Below are 24,584 nucleotides of genomic sequence, written 5' to 3' on the forward strand. Positions count from 1 at the left end.
CACTGGATATGTGATTTTGCCCCCCCGTGTATTTTTGGTTTGTACTAAAATCAACGTATTTTCTGATTGATTTCATACAAATTTACATGTTCATGGTTTTACAAACAAGTATCATTAGTCCAACGTCAGATCGCCGACTCCTTTGCCTATTCCTTTTTGTACCTTATGATATGCCGTAGTTAAGGGCGCTCAAACTCTTGTCGAAGTTTTTTTGTTGAAAATTTTAGGACAATTTCACAAGGACATCAGTTACAAGTAAGTAAACATATCATCCTGGCATGAATGTCATGAATTGGCTAGCTTGCATCGACTAATGACGTTAGCTTGATAGTATAACCAAAGCCTTTAAACAGTATTTAGCTAGCTAGCTAACGTTACTTGACCAAACTTGGCAGCTAGCTAACGTTAGTTTTGCATGCTACTCTCTCCTCACAAAAGTCGTCTCAACTAGCTAGCTGTTACCTGGTATGTAACTAGTTATTTGTAACAACTTTGTTGCACATTTTGATACTTTTGAATAGTCAACCACCAACTCGCTTACTAACTCAGGCAAACTAACGTTAGCTGTTTAACGTTACCTTATAGCTTTGTTGGCTATTTAGCTAATATTTTTCTAATGCTCTTTTTGACTAACAAAGTTTAACGTTACATAGTACTGTAACTAGCTGATAAATGCTTAGCTAGTACTTTCTCAGCGTATGGCCATTTGGTCTAGTTTAATGTTGGTCAATAACCTAAATAGCCAGCCAGCTACAGTATATTACCTAACTACTGAAACGTTATTTGAACATTATTTTGTCTACTGCTATAACGTTAGTTAGCTAGGTCGTTATAGTTTCTGGGGGTAGCAGTTTGAAATAATTATCTTGACTTAACCTGGGCTTTCTCTAGATGGAGGCAGTTCTCTCTCGTTGAGTACACTCGGGTTCTTTGTCATATCAGAGAAAAGACACCCACTGCAACCTCGACTTTTTGGCGTGTGTGTTGAGTGCCACCACTGACCGCTGTCCTTGTCTCTGCAGCCGTTACCATGGAGGAGGTGACGCGCCTGGTATCCTCAGGCGACTGTGTGAAGATCTGGGACTCAGCCTCCATGACAGTGTTGGAACAGTTCAACCCACACAGCGCTACACACCCTGTGGCCCAAGTGTGCTGGAGCAGCAACAGTATCCTTCTTACTAACCCTCTGGGCATGTCCCTGTATGTATAATGGCTAACTTTTTGTTTTCCTTTTGCTCTTGGTCATATTCTAGTTGAACCGGAGTGGTGAGCAGTCCCCCACACCTTCATGTAAACTACTTATTGATTAAATAATTATGGTTGTTCTGTGCCATAAATTACTATATGTAGTTGGTTACCTTGAGTTTATTCCTCAGATCAGTATCTTGTAAGCGCCAGCAGTATAGGAGACAAGCTGGTGGTATCCAGTCTCAAGTCCTCTCCTATCCCAGTGGTGGAACTTGCAGAGGGGGTGAGTGTACAAGGCCTGACAGCCATTGCCAGTAATTAAGACAACATTTCAGTTCCGTGCTAATTCATTCAACCCTCACATGTTGTGAACGTGTGTCTAGTTACTATAATGTTTGTCCACAGAAAATGCAGACCCGCGTGAGTCTGAACTCGACGTCCCAGTACTTAGTGAGCGGGGGGCTTGATAACTCCGTCAACATCTGGGATCTGAAGGCCAAGAGGCTTCATCGTACCCTCAAGGTACCCTAAGTCTTATCAGCACCTGTGACCCTACCCATAATAACTACAGTTGAAGTCAGAAGTTTACATACACTTAGGTTGGAGTCATTAAAACTTGTTATTCTTCCAATCCACAAATTTCTTGTTAACAAACTATAGTTTTGGCAAGTCGGTTAGGACATCTACTTTGTGCATGACACAAGTAATTTTCCAACAATTGTTTACAGACAGATCATTTCACTGTACCACAATTCCAGGGGGTCAGAAGTTTACATACACTAAGTTGACTGTGCCTTTAAACAGCCTGGAATATTCCAGAAAATTATGTCATGGCTTTAGAAGCTTCTGATAGGCCAATTGACATCATTTTAGTCAATAGGAGGTGTACCTGTGGATGTATTTCAAGGCCTACCTTCAAACTCAGTGGCTCTTTGCTTGACATCATGGGGAAATCAAAAGAAATCAGCCAAGACCTCAGAAAAAGATTGTAGACCTCCACAAGTCTGGTTCATCCTTGGGAGCAATTTTCAAATGCCTGAAGGTACCACGTTCACCTGTACGAACAATGGTATGCAAATATAAACACCATGGGACCACGCAGCCGTCATACCGGTCAGGAAAGAGATGTGTTCTGTCTCCTAGAGATATACGCACTTTGGTGTGAAAAGTGCAGTCAATCCCAGAACAACAGCAAAGGACCTTGTGAAGAGGCTGGAGGAAACAGGTACAAAAGTATCTATATCCACAGTAAAACAAGTCCTATATTGACATAACCTGAAAGGCCGCTCGGCAAGGAAGAAGCCACTGCTCCAAAACCGCCATAAAAAAGCCTGACTACGGTTTGCAACTGCACATGGGGACAGATCATACTTTTTGGAGAAATGTCCACTGGTCTGAGGAAACAAAAATAGAACTGTTTGGCCATAATGACCATCGTTATGTTTGGAGGAAAAAGGTGGAGGCTTGCAAGCCGAAGAACACCATCCCAACCGTGAAGCACGGGGTGGCAGCATCATGTTTTGGGGGTGCTTTTCTGCAGGAGGGATTGCTGCACTTCAAAATAGATGGCTTCATGAGGAAGGACAATTGTGTGGATATATTGAAGCAACATCTCAAGACATCAGTCAGCAAGTTAAAGCTTGGTCGCAAATGGGTCTTCCAAATTGACAATGACCCCAAGCATACTTCCAAAGTTGTGAACAAATGGCTTAAGGACAACAAAGTCAAGGTATTGAAGTGGCCATCACAAAGCCCTGACCTCAATCCTATAGAAAATTTGTGGGCAGAACTGAAAAAGCATGTGCGAGCAAGGAGGCCTACAAACCTGTCTCAGTTACACCAGCTCTGTCAGGAGGAATGGGCCAAAATTCACCCAACTTATTGTAGGAAGCTTGTGGAAGGCTACCCTAAACATTTGACCCAAATTAAACAATTTAAAGGCAATGCTACCGAATACTCATTGAGTGTATGTGAACTTCTGACCCACTGGGAATGTGATGAAAGAAATTAAAGCTGAAATAAATCACTCTTATTATTATTATTATTATTCTGACATTTCACATTCTTAAAACAAAGTGGTGATCCTAACTGACCTAAGACAGGGAATTTTTACTAGGATTAAATGTATGGAATTGTGAAAAACTGAGTTTAAATGTATTTGGCTAAGGTGTATGTAAACTTCCGACTTCAGCTGTATGTCCTAGCACTTATCTTTTGAACGAATCTCACCTGAAAACCTAGTGCTATGTGACATTGCACTTGATCTTGGGCAAAGCTTTCAGTGAAGATATCAAGACATTTTGGAGTTACCTTTACTACCTCCTCACTTGTCTCTCCGCTCTCTCACCAGGACCACAATGAAGAGGTGACGTGTGTGTCCTTTAATGGCAATGACAGCTACATCGCATCAGGCTCCACCAGTGGTGACATCATCCTGCACAGCATCACCACCAACCTGTCTAGTAAGGCCTTTGGACACGGCACCAACCAGGTGAGTGTTCTGTTCGCCCGGACACAGTTAACACTAACCATGGCCCTTTTACTTATAAGTTAAGTCCATTTGAATTCAATCACTCTTTGACAGCATCCCTTTGGCTCCAGAGTGATGCAGTGGTCTGAGGCTAGAGGCGTCACTACAGACCCTGGTTCGATTCCAGGCTGTATCGCAACTGGCTGTGATTGGGAGTCCCATAGGGTTGCGCACAATTGGCCCAGTATCGTTAGGGTTTGGCCGGGGTAGGCCGTCATTGTAAATAAGAATTTGTTCTTAACAGACTTGCCTAGTTAAATAAAAAAAATTACTTTCCATAAATGTTTTACCCATGGAAAAAAAATGCTCATTAACTTTTTGACGCTACCAATCCCTGTAGCGGGATAATTTCCGTCTGCAACCGCTGAATAGCATAGCGCAACAATCAAATAATATTACTAGAAAATATTCATGATATCACAAGTGCAATATTTTGAAACACAGTTTAGCCTTTTGTTAATCACCATGTCGTCTCAGATTTAGAAATTATGTTTTACAGCGAAAGCAATCCAAGCGTTTGTAAGTTTATCGATAGCCTAGCATAGCATTATGTACACTTAGCATCAGGAAGCTTGTTCACGACAACGCAGACGGAAATTCCAAATAGTCTTCATAATGTCCACAGAAACATGTCAAACGTTTTTTTATAATCATTCCTCAGGTAGGAACAATGGCCGGTTTACTCAATTGGGCACCAACTCACTCTGAGAGCCCCCACCTCTCCACTTACGCAATGTGATCCTTCAAGCTAATTTTTGAAAACAAAAGCCTGAAACTATGTCTAAAGACTGTTGACACCTTAGGGAAGCCACAGAAAAGGGAATCTGGTTGATATCCCTTTAAATGGAGGACAGGCACGCATAGCAACACAGACGTTTCAAAATAAGAGTCTCTTCCTGATTGGATTATCCTCATTCTTTCGCCTGCAATATCAGTTCTGTTATACCCACAGACAATATTTTTACAGTTTTGGAAACTAGAGTGTTTTCTATCCTAATCTGTTATATGCATATTCTAGCATCTGATCATGAGAAATAGGCCGATTTACTTTGGGAACGTTATTTTTCCAAACATAAAAATAGTGCCCCCTAGCTTCAAGAGGGTAAGTAACCTTTTGCCTAAACATTCAGGAGATAAACATGCTCAAAAGTTGACCTATTTTGCATACCATGAGACCTCCATGTCTTCATCGCTGGAAAAGATCAACTTAACCATTTATCTTTTAAAAGCTTAGTGTTGTCAAACTATTTTATTTCTTAAAAAAAAACACATTTTGGAATGAAACATTTTAGTTTTTAACATACTTTTTTGAAATGTATTAATTTGCATATGTTGTATCTTAAACCCTATTACACATCTCAGTTTTTTGTGTTGTGCTCGCCATCGGTTGAGACATGTTCTTGAAGACCGGGTATGGTGGGGTATGCAAAATGGGTTAATGTTGAGCATCTTTATCTCTTGAATGTTTTGGCATTCAGCTCCAAAAAGTCACTTTCTGAGTGCTTCTACAAGGGGCAAATATGAATGGAAGGTTTCATTAAAATCATCAGAAGCTGTGTTGTCAAAGTGAATTAATTCAAATGGATTTACCCTATACTTATTCAATTCTCACACAGTCTCTAGGTGGTAGGGACCAGGGTTTGTTACTGGTCATCAAATATGTGGCTGAAGGATTAAAGACACACAATTTTGGGTGACAATTAAGATGCATTATAGGCAGGTCTCAATGTACACGGAACAAAAATATAAACAACATGTAAAGTGTTGGTCCCATATTTCATGAGCTGAAATTGAAGATCCCATAAATTGGCTATACACACACACACACACAATGCGTTTTCCTCTCAAATGTTGTGTAGAAATTTGTTTACATCCCTGTTAGTGAGCATTTCTCCTTTGCCAAGCTAATCCATTGACGTGATGTGTGTGGCATATCAAGAAGCTGATTAAACAGCATGATCATTACACAGGTGTACCTTGTGCTGGGGACAAAAGGCGATTCTAAAATGTACAGTTTTGTCACAACACAATGCTACAGATGTCTCAAGTTTTGAGGGAGCATGCAATTGGCATGCTGACTGCAGGAATGTCCTCCAGAGCTGTTGCCTGAGAATTTAATGTTAATTTCTCTACCATAAGCAGCCTCTAACATTGTTTTAGTGAATTTGGCATGCGTCCAATTGGCCTTACAACCGCAGACCATGTGCAACCACACCAGCCCAGGATCTCCACATCCCAGCTTCTTTACCTGCAGAATTGTCTGAGCAGCCACCTGGACAGTTGAAGAAATTGTGGGTTTTCACAACTGAAGAGTTGCTGCACGAACTGTCTCAGGGAAGCTCATCTGCATGCTTGTCGTCGACTTCAGGGGGCAAATGCTTACCTTCAATGGCCACTGGCACACTGGAGAAGTGTGCAGTTCACAGATGAATCCTGGTTTCAACTGTACCGGAAAGATGGCAGACAGCATAACATGTATGGCGTCGTGTGAGCGAGCGGTTTGCTGAACTGGGTGCCCCATGGTGGCAGTGGGGTTATGGTATGGGCAGGCATAAGCTATGGATAACTAACACAATTTGCATTTTACCGATGGCAATTTGAATGAAGAGATTCCGTGAAGAGATCCCGAGGCCCATTGTCGTACCGTTCATCCATGCCATCACCTTATGGTTCAGCATGATAATTCACGTCTATGACTGTGTTCCAGTTCCCGACAATATCCAGCAACTTCGCACAGCCATTGAAAAGAAGTGGGACAACATTCCACAGGCCACAATCAACTCTATACGAAAGAGATGTTATGCTGCATGAGGCGCAAAAGGTGGTCACACCAGATACTGACTGGTTTTCTAATCCAAGCCCCTACCTTTCTAAAAAAATGTTTTTAAAGGTGTCTGTGACCAACAGATGCATCTCTGTATTCCCAGTCATATGAAATCCATAGATTAGGGCATATTGAATTTATTTCAATTGTCTGATTTCCTTATAGGAACTGTAAATCAATAAAATCTTTGAAATTGTTGCGTTTTCCGTATAACTTTTTTTTCAGTGTATTTTAGCTGGTGAAACATGGGAACACCACTTCACATGTTGTGTATAATTATTTTTTTTAAAATCAGTGTAGATTTATCAATAATGGCTGATTGCTGAAAAAGATTGACCATCTTGAATGGCCTTTCCTATTGAAAGCATCCAAAGTTTTGAACTTACCAGCTGAAATAATACATTTTAATATAAATATCCTAAAACAAAAATATAACAATACATTATCTGATAAAATTAGAGGGGCAAAAGACAGGGATGTCTAAATCTCCCCTCCTGTTCGCACTGGCAATTGAACCGCTTGCAGAAAGTATTAAACACAAACCAAACATAACAGGTATTGGCAAATAGGGATGCACGATATATCGGTGAACATATCATATGTCTAGTTTAACGCCGATGTGCAAAACCGATGTCAAAGCTGACGTGCATACCTATATGACGCCACGTAAAAAAAAAAAAAGATTTGCGCTACACAGCATTCCTAACTTAGCCCAAAATGTCTGTTGTGTTGGTCGAGCAGTCATTTGAAAGAGTAAGAATTTCAGCGAGACAACTAAGGCAAAGCCCATTTAAAGCCAAGGTAATGGAATTCATTGCCCTTGACAGTCAACCATTTATTTATTGGGTCATTATGTATGTTTGTAATAGTGTGTTATATGTGGAAATGTGTTTGTATTATAAATTGCATTTTAATGTTTAAGGACTCTTGGAAGATTAGTCCAAATGGGGACTAAAAGAGATTCAAATCAACCGTTCTGTCGTGGGTGATGTTGGTTTTTGCCGACTGGTCGAACACTGGTACACACTACCAAGTGCTCTTTTTTTTCAGATGTTGCCCTACTGGAATTATACATTAATAGCGTCACTGCTAATAGCATCACGACATACACACTATGGAATGCTGTTTGGGTCTTTTGTGTCAAAAAAAGATACAGTAGCCCTGTCAAATGTCTGCAAACAATGACCAGTAGAAATTGCAGTCATTTTCATTATTCTTAGCAATGATTTAGGAATCCTTGTAAGTATTGTTGTTTGCCTGTTGGGTTCGAACACCATTAATCAAATAAGAATTGTCATATAAATTAGGGTTATTTTATATGACACCTAGCTAACTATAGCTACTGAAACAGATGTCGTTTTTGGGGAAGAACATTGCATCCATGAGCTAGCTAGCTTTTTTTTAAATGACTACACTGTAAATGACTAGCACTGTAGGTGCGTGAGACAACTTTACCAGAATCGTAGCATACATATCGATGAATTGTTGTGACATGAAATACGAGGGATAGTGTAATCAATGTGTAATAACTACGTAAAAAAATGTATGTACACATTAACCTCTCTAGGGTATGTGGGACGCGTCCCACCTGGCCAACATCCAGTGAGATTGCAGAGCTCTAAATTCAAATACAGAAATACTAATTATAAAAATTCAGAAAACAAAACCTATTATACATAGGTTTAAAGATTAACTTCTTGTGAATCCAACCACTGTGTCAGATTTAAAAAATGCTTTACGGCGAAAGCATACCATACGATTATTTGAGAACATAGCCCAGCAGACAAATCATTACAAAAGGTAACCAGCCAAGCAGAAGAGTTACACAAGTCAGAAATAGAGATAAAATGAATCCCTTACCTTTGATGATCTTCATATGGTTGCACTCAGAAAACATTAATTTACTCAAATGTTCCTTTTGTTCGATAGTCTTTTTATATCCAAAAACCTCTTTGTTTTTGTTCGTGTTTTCTTCAGTAATCCACAGGCTCAAACGCAGTCAAAAAAGCAGGTACATTTGGGCAAATCGTGAAGGAGACATTCGTGTTCATATTCAATTTTTCTGCAAGAATATCGTCAAATCTGTATACTTGGACTTTGATTTAGCTTTCCAAGTATTAGTAGCCATATTATAAGTTCAACATTTGATGCTACATTATACGACATATACATGGTTTCCGGTAAAGCTCAGCTCATTGGCCATCTAAACAAAAAATATTTAAGAATACTCATATCTAAGGATGTAGAATGAATGTGGGGGGAAAAAAAGTTATAATGGCAATAGGAAGAATTATTATTTTATCTACAGCAATTGTTTAAGTAGACCACAACAATATCAAAGAGTTAGGATGCTGAATAAGTGGCAACAAACGGCAAACACAATGTATACAAAACATTAAGGACACCTGCTCTATCCATGACTTTGACTGACCAGGTGAATCCAGGTCAGTCACTTGTTAAATCCACTTCAATCAGTGAAAATGAAGGTGGGGAGATTTTTAAGCCTTGAGACATGGATTGTGTATTTGTGCCATTGAGGGTTAATGAAGATTTTAAGTGCCTTTTGAACTGGGTATGGTAGGTGCTAGTCGCACCGGTTTGTGTCAAGAACTGCAACGCTGCTGGGTTTTTCACGCTCAACAGTTTCCCGTGTGTATCAAGAATGATCCATCACCCAAAGGACGTCTTGACAAGCATTGGAGTCAACATGACCCAGCGTCCCTATGGAACGCTTTCGACACCTTGTAGAGTCAATGCCCCAACGAATTGAGGCTTTTCTGAGGGCAAAAGGGGGGATGCAACTCAATATTATGACGGTGTTCTTAATATTTTGTATACTGAACTTTATCCCATTACTCAACAATATGAAAGCCGATCCAAGTGTTGTGACTACCATTAATGTGACGATGGCAATTCATCGAATAATTACATAACACATTCAATTATTACGCAATTAAATTAATCAGAACAATGAGCTAACTCGTATCAGAATCTTTTTTTTTTTTTTTTTCTCGTGGTATCCAATTGTTAGTAGCTACTATCTTGTCTCATCGCTTCAACTCCCATACTGGCTCGGGAGAGACGAAGGTTGAAAGTCATGTGTCCTCCAATACACAACCCAACCAAGCCGCACTGCTTCTTAACACAGCGCGCATCCAACCCGGAAGCCAGCCGCACCAATGTGACGTAGGAAACACCATGCACCTGGCAACCTTGGTTAGCGTGCACTGTGCCCAGCCCGCCACAGGAGGCGCTGGTGCGCGATGAGACAAGGATATCCCTACCGGCCAAGCCCTCCCTAACCCGGACGACGCTATGCCAATTGTGCGTCGCCCCACGGACCTCCCAGTCGCGGCCGGTTACGACAGAGCCTGGGCGCGAACCCAGAGTCTCTGGTGGCACAGCTGGCGCTGCAGTACTTATTTTCCACCATAATTTGCTAATAAATTCATTAAAAATCCTACAATGTGATTTTCTGGATTTTTTTCCCTCATTTTCTGTCATAGTTGAAGTGTACCTATGATGAAAATGACCGGCCTCATCTTTTAAGTGGGAGAACTTGCACAATTGGTGGCTGACTAAATACTTTTTTGCCCCATTGTATTAGCATCTGGGACTGAGTAGGAGGCAGTTCACTCTGGGCATGCTATTCATCCAAAAGTGAAAATACTGCCCCTTATCCCAAAGAGGTTAAGAGTGCTCCTAATCTCACATCGTTACCTGTATAAAAGACACCTTGGAGCCAGAAATCTTTCTGATTGAGAGGGGTCAAATACTTATTTCCCTCATTTAAAATGCAAATCAATTTATAACATTTTTGACATGCTTTTTTCTGGATTTTGTTGTTATTCGGTCTCTCACTGTTCAAATAAACCTACCATTAAAATTATAGACTGATCATTTCTTTGTCAGTGGGCAAATGTACAAAATCAGCAGGGGATCAAATACTTTTTCCCCTCACTGTATGTACAATTTTTAGGAGTCCTTTTATAATTATAAGCACTCTGGCAAAAGGGGCGTTACATCCTTTTGGCATAATGTCTGTGCTCACGTGGGTGTGGTTACTGACTGGGTAAAACTTTACATGAAAGATAATTCTCATGTTGAAGGCTAAAATAACATTTCATCTTCTCACAAATAATTTAATCATAAGTTCCACAACATGTAGATCTAAATCTGGTAACTGGGACATATACTTTTGTAGAGTTATCGTTATTTAGTTATACAGTCCTTAATATCACAAAACAACACATTATTTGACATGATTATTGTTTAGAGCCCCACTAACCATTTCCCACATTATTTACGTTACAAATAGTCTTTCAATGTCCAAAAACAATGGGTACATCTTGAAGATATACATTTTAAAAATATGGAAGGAATTTAAACTGATTCTATATGAACCAATATTGCTTCCAAAAAACCCTATTGAACAATCCTTGGATACCTTTTTCAGAATGCACCAATACATTTGCCCACATGGGGAAACCAAAGGCATAGAAACCGTGAATGACTTGGTAATAGGAAATAAATACATTTCCTTGATAGGATTCAAAATCAATTTTGCACTGACCAATGTAGATATTTTCAAATACATGAAACTTATAAACAAGTTTCAATATCAAATCTTGGGAGAATCTTATGTGAGTCAGAAAAGGATATTCATATGATGGGTAAGATATACAAAACCTTACAGAGAGCCTAACTGACACCCACTTAGCAAAAAATATTAGCTATTGGTACCAAGACTTAAAAATAACTGATATTCTATGGAGGGGATGTTGGAACAACAATGTATGCATAATCCAATATAAACTACTGTATTGAGTATACTTTTAATCTGTCTGTCTGCATATGTCAAGACATGTCATATGAGAGTGCAGTGAGATACCCGATGGGGTATATACTGGAAATCAACCAATCGTTAAGACGATGGAAAAATCATATGCTTCATTATCTAAATATTGAAAGAGAGTGGGTGTGGGAGAAGAACAAAATGGTGCAATTTGAGTACGGAGAATAGTGCAGGCACTGGAGATAAGGGGTTAGAACATGTATGTGTTGTATTTATTTCTTTTTTGATAGAGAAAACATTTTAAGAATAAGCCGCCTCTTATTTGCAGCCATGGGCGATATCTCAATAGGAGCCGATCCATCATCAGTATTGTGGAATAATTATGTTAAAGGGAAATGTTTCAACGTCATATTCATCAGCACCACCCCAACATCAACATATGTGAATATTGTGCATTTCTATGTTTTTATAGTAAGAAGTTTCCAATGACATCATTGGTGTGCATTGTGATTTAGCCTACTAATTGGTTGTCATTGCAAACACTTATCTTTATATTTTTTACTACAAAACATTAACACGCAATTTTCACGTACTTTTGTAATTACAGTATGTGGACACCCCTTGAAATGAGTGGATTCGGCTATTTCAGCCACACCTGTTGCTGACAATTGAACACAGCCATGCAATCTCCATAGACAAACATTGGCAGTAGAATGGCCTTACTGAAGAGCTTAGTGACTTTCAATGTGATACCGTCATAGGATGCCACCTTTCCAACAAGTCAGTTTGTCAAATGTCTGCCCTGCTAGAGCTGACCCAGTCAACTGAGCGAACTGCATGGTGTTTTGGGAAACATGTTACATCTTTGGCCGTTGTAGGAAAGATGTATTGTTAAAACACTTGCAAGCCTAAGTTCTATTGGTAAGTCGGACCCAGGTCGTTAACTAGCTAATGAGGTTAGATGACTGAATACGGTGTAAACAAATGCCCACGAGTGGTTTTGGAAAAGCCTGCGAAATGGTTAATGAATGTATAGCCAATTCACAATAGAAAAAAAACATTGTGCCTGTAATGTGGGTCATATCTTTTAACTCTAGGGCACTTAAAGTGCTAAAGTGAAGCCTAATCATTACAACAATTATCTGTGTGATTAATTTTTTTAAGCTCATGGTGCTCCCAAGGTAAAATGTCAGGTCCCACAGCAAAATATTTAAGAGCATATATGACTGAAATGGTCACACTTTAGAGCCCAACTCATAGGTCTAAAATAACACTGTTCCTCCCACCTCAGCCCATCCACGACCTGAAGTACTCTGTGGTGAAGCGCTCCCTGCTGGGCAGTGTGTCAGATAGTGGCTCTGTAGTCCTGTGGGACGCCAACACTCAGAAAGAGCTGCACGTATTTGATGGAGCCCACAAGGCCCCCGCCTCGGGCCTGGCCTTCTCCCCAGCCAATGACCTGCTCTTTGTCACCGTGGGCCTGGACAAGAAGATCATCTGCTACGACACCTCCAGCAAGATGTAAGAAAATGGGATTTAGTATTGACCTCACAAGTATAGAGACATACTGTATGACTGAGAGAGAGCCTGTTACCTTGGTGTTTTTGTGCAAGCTGCTTTTGTTGCAATGTTTTGGGGGTCAAACACATTCACATTTGAAATGACCTTGTATTTTTTTCAATGATGCGGTCCTTTACTAGTAATTAGTTCTTCAACAGCGCAAAGGGACTTCAGAGCTGGGTCTTTTGCTTTAATGTAGTCTTGACATTTTGTGTGCTCTCTCGCAGTGTTCTCCGCAGCATGCGTGTGGAGTCCCCATTGACCGCCATTGACTTCACTCCAGACGGGGCAGGCCTGGTGGTGGGCTCCACCCAGGGCAGACTGTACATGTACGACCTGCGCAACCTCAGCGCTCCCACCAAGACTGCCACCGCACACAAGACCTCCATCACCAGCTTGCGCTTCCAGAGCTCCCAGAGCAGACACCTAAAGGTAGGCTCCCCACACAGCACCTTTTCAATTCAATCCAGTCAGGGAATTAAAAGTTCTATTCAAGATTTGAACATTTTTAAATGTTACTTTTCAATCCCGCAAATTTAATTTTTTTGAGCTGAGTTCAGAGGAAGTTTTAGTTCAGGACCACTGGTGTACTGTGACAGAGACAATGATTTTGGGATGCTAATTGTCTGCATAAGGAGGCGCGCCAAAACCATGTGGGTTTTCTTTGGTCCATTGTGCATATTGTTCGGAATCAACTATTTTTTTACCTTAATTCATGTAAATGAGTTGACAGTGTTCTACTTCACTTGATAGGAAATGTTGTCACCTTTCATCATTACAGTAATACTTTTCCCAGAGTGATGCACTTTGCCAGTTCAGTGTGTATATCTTGACAGCATGTGCTGTAAGCTCTGTATTGTGTGGCTATGGGCTGGGCTCCTGACTAATAAAGATGCATCTAAAACCTTAAATCATGTGCTCAATAGGGACCGTATTGAAGCTCGTAGGTATTTAACTGGAATGTGTAACCTGAGATCAATTAAACCTATCCTTTTCAAGCTAACCAGCTCCCATTTTTTTTCCCCCCATTAGTCCAGTAAAATGGCATCCAGCAAGTCTTCCAGCGCTCACACAAGCAAGAGGATCTCAGCCAGGCTGGGTAATACCTACTTACCAACAGCCACCCACAGCTCCACCTCTGCACCCCCCTCTAGCCTGCTTGCACCCCACACGGTAGATGGAGGGGATGGACAGGCACAGGGCACAGGTCAGACTTGCTCTAGTACCTCAAATATACTTCTGGCCAACATCCTGACCTGAAACATCACCCTATTTCCAATTCATTGTCTAGACCAGTGGTACCCTGAGCCTGGAGGTCCAGAGAGCTGGTTGTCATTGTGTGTGTGTGTGTGTGTGTAGGCTCCAGTGTGGAAGTGGTCTCCAGAGAGGCGGAGGGCCAGCCTGGTGCTGACCGCCTGCCCAGTCTGGACAAGTTCAGTAGCGTGGGTAGAAACAGCCTGGACATCTTCTCCCCCGTAAGAGACGGTGAGCTCCCCACTCGTCTTTGACTTAGTTTCAACTCTCTGGTATTAAGTTTGGATTTGGTCATCACCCTCTCTCATTTGTTTTCTTTTCAAACTGACAGCTTGTTGTTCTTTTTTCTTTAGATTACAAAGCCCATGGGATGGGTGGTGATGCTCCTGGTGGAATCAAAGGGAATGGTATGTGGAAAGTGCCATGCATGTCCTCTTTTACAGTTCAAGTTCTCATTGAAAGTTCATGAGGACCCTGCACAGCTAACCATGAGTAAAATATGTGCTTCTTTTTTAATTAACCCTCTGTTATATACCTGATGCAACTAATCAAGGGCTTAGTGAGTAGTTAAAGATGGTGTGTTAATGCTGGGATAGAACAAAAATGTGCACCATGGGTTCAGCCAGGAATGGATTGAGAAACACTGCTGTAAACATTCAATAACGTTCCCCTGTCCCCTGGAGATCATCTATACTGGTGTACATGATTGAGACCACATTTGTGGCTTGTTGTATGCACCATAGGGACCAGTTTGGATATGTTCTCCAGAGAAGGAGAAGGGCAAAACAGCACGGAGAAGTTCAGCAAAGTGGGACGCAACAGTCTGGACATTTTCTCTCCAGTCAGAGAGGGTGAGATTCCATTTGTGTCCCATGACATTCAAAGTTGACATTGGTCTGCACAGCTTCACAAACCTGCAAACTTTTTCAAACTCATTAACTGTAATGTACAAGCTGATCATTGATTCACTCATTCTTTCCAGATTACAAATCCCATGGAATGACTGCAGATGTAACAAGTGGGAAGAAAGGAAACAATCTGGACTTCCTCCCTTCCTACTCTGGTGGACCCCCACACCGCAAGACTCCACTGGGCACACCTGGAGGAGGGCGCTGTTACAGCCCCCTGTCTGTCTTCCAGACCCCTCAACCAATCAAAGAGGAGGAGGCCGAGCCTCCAGCGCAGACAGACACACGGGACTTGAAAAGGGTCAGTTTACTTTATTCAATCAGCTGTTGTACAATTTGGAATGCTGACAGACCATTTTAACCAAGAGTGTTCCATTCTGGTCCTAGGGTCTTCCCACACCTAAACAGTCAGACCTGATAAAAATATTCAAGGACTTTCATTATTTGAATCAAGTGTGATAGTGTTGGGCTGGATCAAAGATGGGTAGGGAGGCCCCAGAACCTGAAATTAGACCCCTTATTTAGTCTGTTTTTCCTGTCTATATGTTCAAGCTGCTCTTCACCTGTTGTCTGTTCGATTGACAGTATGAGAAGGGTGGTGGTTCCAGTCTGGAGGGTGAAGGCCCCACCCCACACAGCCGACCAGCACAGCTGTTCTTCACCCCTGAACCCAGCCTGAGGGCCAATGACATGCAGGCCCAACTGCGCTACAACACACCCCTCAATGGTGGTCCGCCCACTACTGCACCAGGTGAGTTTGTGGTTGTTTTTTCTGTGTGGGTAACAGCTGCAGATATAATATAATATACATACAAATATAATATAATAGCATGACTGTTTAAATTGTGTATGGCTACTGTGTATTTGTATGCTAGAGAGCATATGAGAGATTATCTAAGTACATTAAGTGTGTGGTAGTACATTGATGAAATCAATGAAAAATACCCTTTGTCAGCAGGCCCTGCAGTTTCTTCAGTGGTAGCATCCTCTGTATCAGAGAGAATAGTGGAGGCTGTTGGAGCAGAGGGTGGAGGCGCTCCCCTCACATCACTGCAGATTCAGTTCATCCGCAACATGATCCACGAGACCCTGGAAGACTTCAGGTGGTTGCACTTTCTCACAGCAGATCACCCTCAGTTGTTGAACCGTCTTGCTCATCTCTGGTCGATAGTTCTGTAGATTTTTGGCTAACTCATTTCCTCAACAGGGACGCCTGCCACCGAGACATAGTGAACCTCCAGGTGGAGATGGTCAAACAGTTCTACATTCAGCTGGTAAGTGACATGTCCCTCTGGTCCTACTCCACTGACACACGTGCCACTACACACTATTTAGAGTCCCTTGACAAAGCATTAGCTAAACCAGTCTACATTGTGGTTCCATTTCCCTAACCTACCTCTTGGTTCCTTGCTGCGTTTCAGAACGAGATCCATGGTCTGATCGAGAAGTACTCGGTCAACGACACGCTGGTGGAGGAGATCGAGAAGTTGAGGGAGGAGAACAAACGACTCCGAGCCAATTACTGAGAGGTTGACTTACCACCTCATCACCCCTAGAAACAGTTGTCCCCTCAACTCAGACAGAATGTATTCCACAACGCATTAGGTCTCTGTGGGACAATGACTTTTTTTGTGTCCTGGTTTAACCCCCTTCGATCTTGGAATGAATTTACTCTTCAGTGCCTTACTGGTAGTTAAAGGGTTGACCAGTATGTTCTATGCAAAGTGTGCTATCAGTCACTTAAATCATCTGTGACCATGGTTATCAGTGCTGGACAATTTTAGCCCAATTCCAAACCGTTCTCTCCCCTCGCATAAAGAGAGGTCAACAAGGACAGGAAGATGCATTGCTTAAATACAGAGTATACCAAACGTTAGGAACAGCTTCCTAATATTGAGTTGCAATATTTAACAAGTCACATATGTAAGGAATCACAGCTTTCACTTGGTCAGTCTGTCATGGAGGGATGTTCTTAATGTTTTGTGTACATCTCTTCAGCATAGTATGGTTGAAGTTGATAGTATCTTTGGCTTTTACTGGCACACTGAAACAGAATGAGGGCATGCCTTTGACCAATCATGATACTGTCTTTGGACTAGGCAAGAAAATGCCATAGTGGTCATCAATTTCTAATAGTACGCAAAGTGGTGCCAAGCTCCCTCTGAAGTGTGCTTGCGCTGCCAAGTTTGCCCATCAGTTATTTGTTTCTTTTGTTATTGTTGTTTTGTGAAGAGGAATATAAATAGTAGATGTGTACAATTTTGTTAATGTAATTCATTCTAGTTTCAAGGTGACTGTTCAGTTTGCACCATGGATGGTTCTATAGAGACAGCATGTTAAAATTATTTTATTTAACAATGAAATACAGCTGCAACAATGGCAAAATAGGAATTCAGAGACAAAGTACCACGATGTAAACATCTCTCCTATATATTGATAAAAACTAACATCTGATGCTTGGCAAACACTTCATAGTCACATCAAAATAGAGAAATCTGCAATAGGATGACCACTGACAGACCTAGCGCGTGTGTTAGGACTCCCAAGTTTCTCTTCCCTACATAAGTCTAATTTAGGGATAGTGGATAAGGACCCTGCCAGAAGTTGTGCGTAGACCTGGGTCCTGGACCTCAGGCCTTTATTTCAGGTGTAGCCGGGTAGGAGACATCAGTTGTCTGAGATCAGCTCCTCTGTGAACCGACAAAGAAATTTACTTAGTTTAAATGCTAGCTACTTCATATTTCTGGAATGACATCCAATTCAAATGGACCACAGGGTCAGATTGTCTGACCCCTCACCTGGCAGCATGCATATCCACAGGCCGTAGGTTTTACCCACTGCTGTCTGCCACAGACGAAGTGTTCAATCCTCTGATCCGCTGGCATAGAGCTCCCCGTCTGGACTAAAGCGAACACAATGGACCGGCCAAAAGTGTCCCTTGTATGACTCTACACAAAGGAGAGAGATGGAAGTTTTTCCCAAGGTGAGACGCTTCACTTCAAAGAGATTCATATGAACATTAACTCAGCAAAAAAAGAAACATCCGTTCAGGACCCTGTCTTTCAAAGATAATTTGTAAAAATCCAAATAACTTCACTGTAAAGCGTTTAAACACTGTTTCCCATGCACCAAACAATTAATGAACATGCACATGTGGAACGGTCGTTAAGACACAAACAGCTTACAGACGGTAGGCAATTAAGGTCACAGTTATGAAAACTTAGGACACTAGAGGCCTTTCTACTGACTCTGAAAAACAAAAGAAAGATGCCCATGGTCCCTGCGTGAATGTGCCTTAGGCATGCTGTAAGGAGGCATGAGGACTGCCGATGTGGCCAAGTCAATAAATTGCCATGTCCGTACTGTGAGACGCCTAAGACCAAGCTACAGGGAGACAGGACAGACAGCTGATCGTCCTCACAGTGGCAGACCACTTGTAACAACACTTGCACAGGATCGGTACATCCGAACACGACACCTGATGGACAGGTACAGGATGGCAACAGCAACTGCCCGAGTTACATCAGGAACGCACAATCCCTCCATCAGTGCTCAGACTGTCCGCAATAGGCTGAACTGAGGGCTTGTAGGCCTGTTCTAAGGCAGGTCCTCACCGGCGAACACATTGCCTGTGGGCACAAACCCACCGTCGCTGGACCAGACAGGACTGACAAAAAGTGCTCTTCACTGACAAGTCACAGTTTTGTCTCACCAGGGGTGATGGTCGGATTTGCATTTATCGTCGAAGGAATGAGCATTACACCGAGGCCTGTACTCTGGAGTGGGATTGATTTGGAGGGTCCGTCATGGTGTCACAGCATCATCGGACTGAGCTTATTGCAGGCAATCTCAACGCTGTGCTCTACAGGGAAGATATCCTACTCCCTCATGTGGTACCCTTTCTGCAGGCTCATCCTGACATGACCCTCCAGCATGACAATGCCACCAGCCATACTGCTCGTTCTGTGCGTGATTTCCTGCAAGACAGGAATGTCAGTGTTCTGCCATGGCCAACGAAGAGCCCAAATCTCAATCCCTTTGAGCATGCCTGGGACCTGTTGGATCGGAGGGTGAGGGCTAGGGCCATTCCCCCCAGAAATGTCCGGGAACTTGCAGGTGCCTTGGTGGAAGAGTGGGGTAACAACTCACAGCAGGAACTGGCAAATCTGGTGCAGTCCATGAGGAGAAGTACTTAATGTAGCTGGTGGCCACACCTGATACTGACTGTTACTTTTTTATCTCCCCCCCTTTGTTCAGGGACACATTATTCCATTTCTGTGATACTTGTTCAGTTTGTCTCAGTTGAATCTGGCTATGTTCACACAAATATTTACATGTTAAGTTTGCTGAAAATATAGTTGACAGTAAGCGGATGTTTCTTTTTTTGCTGAGTTTACATACACACACACACACTGAACAAAAATATAAATAACAATTTCAAAGATTTTACTGTTGCTGTGCCACCAGAGACTCTGGGTTCGAGCCCAAGCTCTGTCGCAGCCGGCCGCGAACGGGAGGTCTATGGGGCGACGCACAATTGGCCTAGCATCGTCCGGGTTAGGGAGGGTTTGGCCGGTAGGGATATCCTTGTCTCATCGCGCACTAGCGACTCCTGTAGCGGGCCGGGCGCAGTACGCGCTGACCAGGTCGCCAGGTGCATGGTGTTTCCTACGTCACATTGGTGCGGCTGGCTTCCGGGTTGGATGCGCGCTGTGTTAAGAAGAAGTGCGGCTTGGTTGGGTTGTGTTTCGGAGGACGCATGGCTTAGTCTCCTTAGACCTTAGTCTCTCCCGAGCCCGTACGGGAGTTGTAGCGATGAGACAAGATCGTAACTACTAACAATTGGATATCACGAAAAAGGGGTAAAAATTCAACAACAAAAAAAAAGCAGGGGGTGAGAGGTTGATGAGAAAATCAGCCAGTATCTGGTGTGACCACCATTTGCCTCATGCAGCGCAATACATCTCCTTTGCATAGTTGATCAGGGTGTTGATTGTGGAATGTTGTCTCACTCTTCAATGGCTGTGCGAAGTTGCTCAATATTGGTACGAACTGGGACATTCAGCTTCCAGGAATAGTGTACAGATCCTTGTGAAATGGTGCCATGCATTACCATGCTGCAATATAAGGTGATGGTGGCAGACGAATGTCATGCCAATGGGCCTCAGGATCTGCATTGAAATTGCCATCGATTAATCCGTGAAGCGCACACTTCTCCAGTGGCCATCGAAGCTGAACATTTGCCCACTAAAGTCGATTATACCAGTCAAGTTTGGACACCTACTCATTGAAGCATTTTTCTTTATTGGCGGTATGCAACTCACCACTTTCTCCAATGAAAACATGAGAGCTAGCTAGCTTTAATAATCAGCTCAGTGGTATCAGTCCACCGCCGGTTACATTGAAAACGTGCTCACTGCAGCTGCTAATTTAGCAGCTTTGAGAAAATCGGAAGTTAGGTCAATAGATGAGCACATAAGAGATACAACGATGAGTCCTCTGTCTATCTGCTATTGAGAGAGAAATAGTAACTCGTATTTTGTAGGTACTAATTTCGTTCGGTTCGTTGGACAAAGCCAATGGGGGTCTGTGGCAAACAGGTCTGTGGCAAACACAGGCATAGATCTTATACCTTTGTTCCATGAGAAAATCAGCTAAAGTCACTTTTTGTGAATTTTGAAAAATTAATGTTATAAAAAAGGAGCAGAAAGGCTTCATAATTCATAAAGGTTATTTTAACTGGCTGCTATTATCTTATAGAACAAAACATATAAGATATCCTAAGCCTGTGTTAACCTTAGACCTCATTTTTGGGAGGCAGGTAGTCTAGTGGTTAGAGCGTTGGACCAGTAACCAAAAGGTTCCTAGATCGAATCCCTGAGCTGATGAGGTAAAAATCTGTTGTTCAGCCCCTGAACAAGGCAATTAAACCTCTGTTCCTAGGCCGTCACTGTAAATAAGAATTTGTTCTTAACTGACTTGCCTAGTTAAATAAACAAATTCTGTGTTTATCCCAAAACCTTATTCTTTCCCCCATTCATTTTTTCACATAGGGATGGCTGAACGAACCAGAGGTAACTCATTTCTGGGTTTTAGGACTACAAGCTGGCAAGCTCTTTTATAGCATCTGTGACAGCATGGGCAGCGCCATTGAGACAATATCCATTTTGAAGTAGTCAATTTTCTTCTTCATGATTCTGGTGTCAACATTGACTACAAGGTTTAAATAGGCAAATTTCTGTCATGAAGTCAGTCTTGTCTAAAAATGGAATTTGGAGCCTCAGTGCGTCCTAACGCGTAAATTAGATTGGGTTTGCTGGATGCACAGCCAGCTATAGTTTGCGTGTAGTGCAGTTCGCAAACAATTAGTTATTTTTGAACGACTATTTTTTACTGACTCGATAGTCATGAATTTTTAGCAACGTGTTAATTTTACCCAGATGTACACTACTCAATTTTGTCATCGATTTAGCTGTCCCAGACAAGTTTGAGGTCGGAGACCTTAATCTGAGCATCACTGACTGAACGAATCCCCACTATCAGTAGCTGCAATTTAGCAGTATGCCCAGACCTTGTTTTGAGAATGAAGGATATCTCCGTGTCAAGGTCCCAGCTTAGAGAGAAGAAGCCTCATGAGGTATTGGTCGGTCACATGAATGAAACAACAAAATGGTAATGATGAATTAAATATGCTAAATCATGCAAATATATATTGTCTGTGTATAGTCATATATAAGACGACTGCCCCATCAGAGCTTCTGACGTTCACTATGGTGCATCAAGTTTGTTGGAACCTTTCCAGCGCACACTGACAATAAACAATAATTTATTTCAAATCAAATGTATTTATAAAGCCCATCTTACATCAGCTGATATCTCAAAGTGCTGTACAGAAACCCAGCCTAAAACCCCAAACAGCAAGCAATGCAGGTGTAGAAGCACGGTGGCTAAGAAAAACTCCCTAGAAAGAACAGAACCTAGGAAGAAACCTAGAGAGGAACCAGGCAATGTGGGGTGGCCAGTCCTCTTCTGGCTGTGCCGGGTGGAGATTATAACAGAACATGGTCAAAATGTTCAAATGTTCATAAATGACCAGCATGGTCAAATAATAATAATCACAGTGGTTGTAGAGGGTGCAAAAAGAACAGTTGAAACTGGAGCAGCAGCACGGCCAGGTGGACTGGGGACAGCAAGGAGTCATCAGGCCAGGTAGTCCTGAGGCATGGTCCTAGGGCTCAGGTCCTCCGAGAGAGAGAGAGAGTTAGAGAGAGCAAACTTAAATTCACACAGGACACCGGATAAGACAGGAGAAATACTCCAGATATAACAGACTGACCCTAGCCCCCTGACACAAACTAATGCAGCATAAATACTGGAGGCTGAGACAGGAGGGGTCGGGAGACACTGTGGCCCATCCAACGATACCCCCGGACAGGGACAAACAGGCAGGATATAACCCCACCCACTTTGCCAAAGCACAGCCCCCACACCACTAGAGGGATATCTCCAACCACCAACTTACCATCCTGAGACAAGTCCGAGTATAGCCCACAAAGATCTCTGCCACTGCACAACCCAAGGGGGGTGCCAACCCAGACTGGAAGATCACGTCAGTGACTCAACCCACTCAAGTGACGCACCCCTCCTATAGACGGCATGGAAGAGCACCAGTAAGCCAGTGACTCAGCCCCTGTAATAGGGTTAGAAGCAGAGAATCCCAGTGGAGAGAGGGGAACCGGCCAGGCAGAGACAGCAAGGGTGGTTCGTTGCTCCAGTGCCTTTCCGTTCTCCTTCACACTCCTGGGCCAGACTACACTCAATCATAGGACCTGCTGAAGAGATGAGTCTTCAATAAAGACTTAAAGGTTGAGACCGAGTCTGCGTTTCTCACATGGGTAGGCAGACCATTCCATAAAAATGGTGCTCTATAGTAGAAAGCCCTCCCTCCAGCTGTTTACTTAGTAATTCTAGGGACAGTTAGGAGGCCTGCGTCTTGTGACCGTAGCGTACGTGTAGGTATGAGAGAGAATAAAGTTATCTCTGGTATGTACGGCAGGATCGAATCAGAAAGATACAGTGGGGCAAAAAGTATTTAGTCAGCCACCAATTGTGCAAGTTATCCCACTTAAAAAGATGAGAGAGGCCTGTAATTTTTATCATAGGTTCACTTCAACTATGACAGACAAAATGAGAAAAGAAAATCCAGAAAATCACATTGTAGGATTTTTAATGAATTTATTTGCAAATTATGGTGGAAAATAAGTATTTGGTCAATAACAAAAGTTTATCTCAATACTTTGTTATATACCCTTTGTTGGCAATGATGGAGGTCAAATGTTAGTCTTCACAAGGTTTTCACACACTGTTGCTGGTATTTTGGCCCATTCCTCCATGCAGATCTCCTCTGGAGCAGTGATGTTTTGGGGCTGTTGCTGGGCAACACGGACTTTCAACTCCATCCAAAGATTTTCTATGGGGTTGAGATCTGCAGACTGGCTAGGCCACTCCAGGACCTTGAAATGCTTCTTACGAAGCCACTCCTTCGTTGCCCGGGCGGTGTGTTTGGGAGGTTTTCACTCAAAATCTCACGATACATGGCCCCATTCATTCTTTCCTTTACATGAATCAGTCGTCCTGGTCCCTTTGCAGAAAAACAGCCCCAAAGCATGATGTTTCCACCCCCATGCTTCACAGTAGGTATGGTGTTCTTTGGATGCAACTCAGCATTCTTTGTCCTCCAAACACGACGAGTTGAGTTTTTACCAAAAAGTTTTATATTTTGGTTTCATCTGACCATATGACAATCTCCCAATCTTCTTCTGGATCATCCAAATGCTCTCTAGCAAACTTCAGACGGGCCTGGACATGTACTGGCTTAAGCAGGGGGACACGTCTGGCACTGCAGGATTTGAGTCCCTGGCGGCGTAGTGTGTTACTGATGGTAGGCTTTGTTACTTTGGTCCCAGCTCTCTGCAGGTCATTCACTAGGTCCCCCTGTGTAGTTCTGGGATTTTTGCTCACCGTTCTTGTGATAATTTTGACCCCACGGGGTGAGATCTTGCGTGGAGCCCCAGATCGAGGGAGATTATCAGTGGTCTTGTATGTCTTCCATTTCCTAATAATTGCTCCCACTGTTGATTTCTTCAAACCAAGCTGCTTACCTATTGCAGATTCAGTCTTCCCAGCCTGGTGCAGGTCTACAATTTTGTTTCTGGTGTCCTTTTGACAGCTCTTTGGTCTTGGCCATAGTGGAGTTTGGAGTGTGACTGTTTGAGGTTGTGGACAGGTGTATTTTATACTGATAACAAGTTCAAACAGGTGCCATTAATACAGGTAATGAGTGGAGGACAGAGGAGCCTCTTAAAGAAGAAGTTACAGGTCTGTGAGAGCCAGAAATCTTGCTTGTTTGTAGGTGACCAAATACTTATTTTCCACCATAATTTGCAAATAAATTCATTAAAAGGCCTACAATGTGATTTTCTGGATTTCTTTCTAATTTTGTCTGTCATAGTTGAAGTGTACCTA

At 42.4% G+C, this 24,584-nt stretch overlaps 1 protein-coding gene across 3 annotated transcripts; it reads left to right on the forward strand.

Annotated features, from left to right (window-relative positions):
* The first annotated feature begins 16 nt into the window (after nt 1-16).
* Nucleotides 17-17,513, forward strand: nedd1 (NEDD1 gamma-tubulin ring complex targeting factor). 3 transcript variants are annotated; one of them, XM_021573605.2, is made up of 16 exons: nt 17-255; nt 1,023-1,166; nt 1,377-1,471; nt 1,594-1,710; nt 3,539-3,679; nt 12,629-12,858; nt 13,125-13,329; nt 13,930-13,996; nt 14,257-14,382; nt 14,505-14,558; nt 14,895-15,002; nt 15,134-15,360; nt 15,645-15,810; nt 16,015-16,162; nt 16,267-16,333; nt 16,481-17,513. In XM_021573605.2, the coding sequence occupies exons 2-16, from the start codon at nt 1,031-1,033 to the stop codon at nt 16,583-16,585; spliced, it is 1,992 nt and encodes a 663-aa protein (XP_021429280.1). In that variant the 5' UTR covers nt 17-255; nt 1,023-1,030; the 3' UTR covers nt 16,586-17,513. The 3 variants fall into 3 exon arrangements, with proteins under 3 accessions (XP_021429280.1, XP_021429265.2, XP_021429273.2); XM_021573590.2 differs by having other exon boundaries at nt 18-255; nt 13,930-14,104; XM_021573598.2 differs by having other exon boundaries at nt 18-255; nt 13,930-14,104; nt 16,018-16,162.
* The last annotated feature ends 7,071 nt before the right edge of the window (nt 17,514-24,584 follow it).

This window comes from Oncorhynchus mykiss, chromosome 2 (assembly GCF_013265735.2).
Source record: "Oncorhynchus mykiss isolate Arlee chromosome 2, USDA_OmykA_1.1, whole genome shotgun sequence".
Lineage (NCBI taxonomy): Eukaryota > Metazoa > Chordata > Actinopteri > Salmoniformes > Salmonidae > Oncorhynchus > Oncorhynchus mykiss.

Excerpts from the sequence above, each read along its gene's own strand:
- nedd1 (XM_021573590.2), top strand. The coding sequence starts at position 1,031 with ATGGAGGAGGTGACGCGCCTGGTATCCTCAGGCGACTGTGTGAAGATC. Across the intron at positions 14,383-14,504 it reads CTTCTCCCCCGTAAGAGACG|ATTACAAAGCCCATGGGATG; the intron begins GTGAGCTCCCCA and ends TTTTTTCTTTAG. Across the intron at positions 15,361-15,644 it reads ACACACGGGACTTGAAAAGG|TATGAGAAGGGTGGTGGTTC; the intron begins GTCAGTTTACTT and ends TTCGATTGACAG.